This window comes from Pterocles gutturalis, unplaced genomic scaffold, assembly GCF_000699245.1.
Source record: "Pterocles gutturalis isolate BGI_N339 unplaced genomic scaffold, ASM69924v1 scaffold50550, whole genome shotgun sequence".
Classification (NCBI taxonomy): Eukaryota; Metazoa; Chordata; class Aves; order Pterocliformes; family Pteroclidae; genus Pterocles; species Pterocles gutturalis.
In genome coordinates, this window is record NW_010142748.1 from 1 (window position 1) to 4,706 (window position 4,706).

Here is a 4,706-nt window from a genome sequence, read left to right on the forward strand (position 1 = left end):
GGGTGTGAGGAGAGGCCTTGGAATTTCCCAGTTCGGTGCCACACCTGAGCCGGCCCCGCGCGCCTCTCCCTAAGCCCCCGGCGCTCGGGCTAACAGGCGGGCAGCAGTGCTGGGCCGGGGGGGTGAGCTGTGTTGAAGGATCGCTGCGTGCAACCCAGGCGTTGTTCCTCTTTGTTCCAGATTGACGCTCTCTACGTGTGTGCGCTTCCCCAAGCAGGAGTTGTGCTTGTCACCTTCTTCCTTTCAGCGGTTGTAAGAGCACTGAGAAGATGGTGAATGTTCTGAAAGGGGTTCTGATTGAATGGTTAGTGACGGTACTTAGTCTCTCGTTGTGTCAAAGTCTACTTATTTCCTTACAGAGGGAAATATTCCAAGTAACTTAAGAGTCTAGACCCTCCCCCCAAAAAATAATTGTTGTGGGGAAGGGTGATGATGAACAAGTAGACAAAAGAAGTGTGCGGTCTTTGGCAGGAGGCCGTTGTAGGTAGTCCTAATTCCAAACTCCTTTTTTCTTTTCAAGATATTGTTTTCCACTTATGCTTAACCATTAGATGTTCCCTCTTGTTCTTCATGCTGCTTACAAATAGTGGGGTTTTTTGTTGTTTGTGAGCATTTGTTTCTTTACTGATTCTAGAGGGTGATGAAATAACCTTTCATCCTTTCTTTCCTGTATTTTTTTATCAACTCCAGTCCAAATTCTGTTCAAAGCTGATGTGTGGCTCTGTTTGTAGATCACACTTGAAAGGAATATGCTTGGAGTTTGTAAATGTAAGCTTTTGATGTATGCACAGTAAATATGTTTTCATACAATCTGAATCAGATAACTGGTTACCTCCAAAGTAAAAAGAAGCATCAGTCAAGATATGTGGGGTCATTGCATAACATTATATGACATATATTTCTGCTGTACACTTAAAGTGTAAACATATTAACAGATCATAACTGCACAAAAGCAGAAGAACTTTGAATCTCTTGTGGTGTGCCTGCATGGTGCATATAGCTGTGATCTTGCAGCAGCTAACTTCTGAGCTGACTGGACATTAGCCAGCTGAAGTTTTGATATCTAATGGCCATGTGTGAGCAGCTCAGAGCTTAAACTCTGCTATAACAAAAAGCCTGTCTTCTCAGATTTGGCTCTATGCTACTAGTACATTGACAAACCTTCTGAAGCACAAGAAATTGCTTGTCTGCAGCTGCCTATGTAAAGAAGCCCAGAGCAAAATTCTTTACCAAAAAGGCAAGAAGTTCTAAAATCTCAAGCAGTTAATATTTTATTTTCCACCTTATGTGTTTCTTTTATGCATACCTAAAGATTTGTGTGTTTTTATTCATCTCCAAGGCCACATTCCATTTGTATTAGCATGGAACTTAATCATTCTTCCTGGAAGGGAAGGGAATTTTCTGCTAACAAGTCTACAGCATTTGTTATGCCATTAGATGTTTTCAACAGCCCTCTGGAGAACTGTCTTTTGAGTTGGTTTTGCTAGCTCTTGGTGGTTTGGTTTTGTTTGTTTTCTCCCCACCTTTGCATAAGAGTAACCCATGATTGGGCACAAAATTCCATCCTAGGAGAAGAGTCAGAATTACTGTACACCTGTCCTCTATGTACACTTCAGATACAAGCTTTTTACAACCCAGTTTTCTGAGGATGTTTAAGGTACCAAATAGACAAGGAGTGGAAAAAAAATAGACACTTCTGAATGTGTAAATCATGCAAATAAAATAGTGAAATGGTGTGCAGGCCTCTTTTTTCTGTACTCTTCCAATAAATAGCTAAACTTTTCTGAAGACATCATATGAAGGATTATAATCTTTAAGTACTGTAATGAGGTTGGTGTTTCTGCTGTGGCATACATCTACTGTCACTGATTACAGTTCTGTATGTAGATTGTGTGAAAACCAGTCTCTGGATACTGCCTAACATCATACAGGCTGGTCACACCAGCTAGGACAAAAGCTCATGCCATCTAGTACTACTAATGTGAGTCACTAAAGTACAGCTGAATGATACAAGTGAAAAATAAGCCTTCCCGCCACTCATCCAAAGGGGGATGTGGAAGCATGCTGGGAGCCACGTAGTTCTGGTATCTGATTTTTCTCAGTTTTTCTGTTTCTCTTCTTACATGCCAGAGCACATAAAATACAGCTCTTCTAAGGAAGAGATAGCTTCCAGACTTTCCCATTCTCCTTTCCTGAAAATTGCTTAGTACTTTGAAAACTCATCTTACTATAGTCATGCTTTTGAGGCTAATATTAAAGGTTATTTTTTGAGTTGCTGAGTAGGGTTCGAGTTGCTGGCAGGGGAAGGATTTGGTCTCATAGGGGGTGTCTTTGCACCGTATATACTTTTAGGTAAGGGAGAATCGATCCTTCTACTGTATTTAAAAGAGAGATTAACAAAGGAATTATTTTTAGATTTACTATGTTATTAAGAGTTCTTTTTGAGAATTACTTTGTTGCCGAAACAACTATGTTCTTAATTTTTGAAAGTGTCCTGAGCTACCTGATACCAATTACCTGTATTTCTTTCACATATTGTTCACCAGTTGTTGCAGTCAAAGAGCATGTTTTTCCTGTTTTGTGAAAACTAGTATCAGAATAATATTGTCTGAATTCTTCAAAATTGCAGTGGATCAAAGAGCTTATATTTTCAAGCCATTTTATCTACTTGCTTGGTATAATATAGCTGTTTCAGTTACCTGTGATTTCCATGCTTCCAAAATGTTTTCTTGTAAACACTTCAATTTAACTTAGAAGGTGACACCATGTAAAAGAAAGACTGTTCAATTACGGTGTGATGAATGTACGATTCATACATGACCACTTTCTCTGTGCTATACTAATCTGAGTAAGATCTATGTTCTCCTGGGTTTTGATTGCCCTTAAACAAAAATATGCTTTAAGAAAACCTGTTTTTGTGGTGCTGTTGCTGAAGATAGAAATGTGAGTTCAAAGTTGCCTTATTGTGTTGTGTTTTTTTTTAAGCTACTTTAACAGCACCACGGGGGTACTTCTCTGCTGATCAGGCAGCCAGTTCTTCTCATTGTCTCATTATCAGTTCATTTTTATCTCTAAAGTAACCCAAGCAATTACTATTGTGAAAGAGAAAACTTTTGCAAAAGCTTCATAAACGTATCTAAGTTGTGAGCAGCTCTTGCCATTGCTATTAATTTTCTAAAGAACTTTGGGAATGTTTTCAAATGGTGGGGTTTTCTGTTTGTTCTTAACTGTATCTTATTACAATGAGGTTGGATCTGATGTGTGTTTATCTCTACAGTGACCCAGCAATGAAGCAGTTTCTGCTTTACTTGGATGAGTCAAATGCATTGGGAAAGAAGTTCATCATACAAGACCTGGATGAAACTCATGTCTTTGTATTAGCTGAGTTGGTTAACTTCCTTCAGGAGAGAGTGGGCGAGTTAATGGACCAGAACTCTTTTCCTATTACTCAGAAGTAAAAAAGACTAGAGAAATGAGATTACTGCGAGTTTTGGAAGAGTGAATTTCAATAGCTTGGGTTGTTACTGTTTTAATAGATACACTGTGGTTAGTCAGTTCTACATGGCTACTCTAGAAAATGGATCATTTTCATAGACAGAATACTCTTGAATTGGATTTTATTTCTTATTTTGAAAGATTATTGTACCCTTATTAAAATCCTTAGAATGATACACTTGAGAACTTGCCTAGAGAATTTTTGATGCATGCTGTCTGTTTTTCCTTTAGGATTTTTATCTTGCAAGATGGTATGACCCAAAAATTAGAGTGGTGTTTCTGTATTGGAAAGCTATATGAACTCCTCTGACATGTTACATTCCTGCGGAATTGATTGAATCTAGTTATAGTGTGACTGATAGAATGTAAAGAATGTCTATTAAAATATGATCTGTGCTTGATGGAACATCTTCATAAGTTGAAGGCATGGTCAGATACTGCTTTAACTTAATGGATTTTATACACCAAAATTAAAGTTGGTATGAGTTTTCTTTTTGGTTTGTTTTTGTTTGTTTGTTTGTTTGTTTTGTTTTTTTTCCCAAACATTTTACTAATGGTTGATACTACTTGCCTGCTTTTACCAAAGCTATGCTTTCTGTGTTGTTCTGGGTCTGGGGAGTGGTGGTGGTTATCTTGGAGTATGAGGCAGGGATACAGGGGGATGGGGAGAACAAAATCTGTTATCCTAGATCATCACATTTTAATTGTAAACTGATTATTTACATATCAACAATAGCAAAGTAAAGGGGTAGCAGACATGGGAGAGCAGTACTTTAGATATAAGTGCTTGTTTTTTTTCCACTGAAGCTAATACCTAATACCATAAGCTATGTGATCAGGAAGGGGAAATAAAGACTTGGTTGCTCTACCTGTGAAGAAGAAAGCCGTTTGGGGTTTTTTGGGGTGTTGGGGTTTTTTCCTCCCCTACTGCACTTTGCTGCAAAGAAAAAGCCTCATAGTTTCATAAGGTTGTTGTTTGGTTGGGTTTTTTTTTGGCACTGTTTGTAACTCAGTATCTCAGACACTGGCTTATTTAGTAAGTCAGCTAGTACATGATGATAAAACCTGTGAATATTTCTGTCTACAAATATGGCAGACACAAATCACAGAAACAAGAAGAATAACTGGTATTACCTTTTCTCTTATCCTACATCCTACTCAAAATAGTAAAATTTATTGCATCTATAAGTAATCATTTATAAATTAAAGAC

General features: G+C 38.0%; 1 protein-coding gene across 1 annotated transcript; it reads left to right on the top strand.

Annotated features, from left to right (window-relative positions):
- The first annotated feature begins 214 nt into the window (after positions 1–214).
- On the top strand, positions 215–3,669 carry GTF2H5 (general transcription factor IIH, polypeptide 5). The gene is made up of 2 exons (XM_010084468.1): positions 215–304; positions 3,278–3,669. The coding sequence occupies exons 1-2, from the start codon at positions 270–272 to the stop codon at positions 3,456–3,458; spliced, it is 216 nt and encodes a 71-aa protein (XP_010082770.1). The 5' UTR covers positions 215–269; the 3' UTR covers positions 3,459–3,669.
- Positions 3,670–4,706: the final 1,037 nt, after the last annotated feature.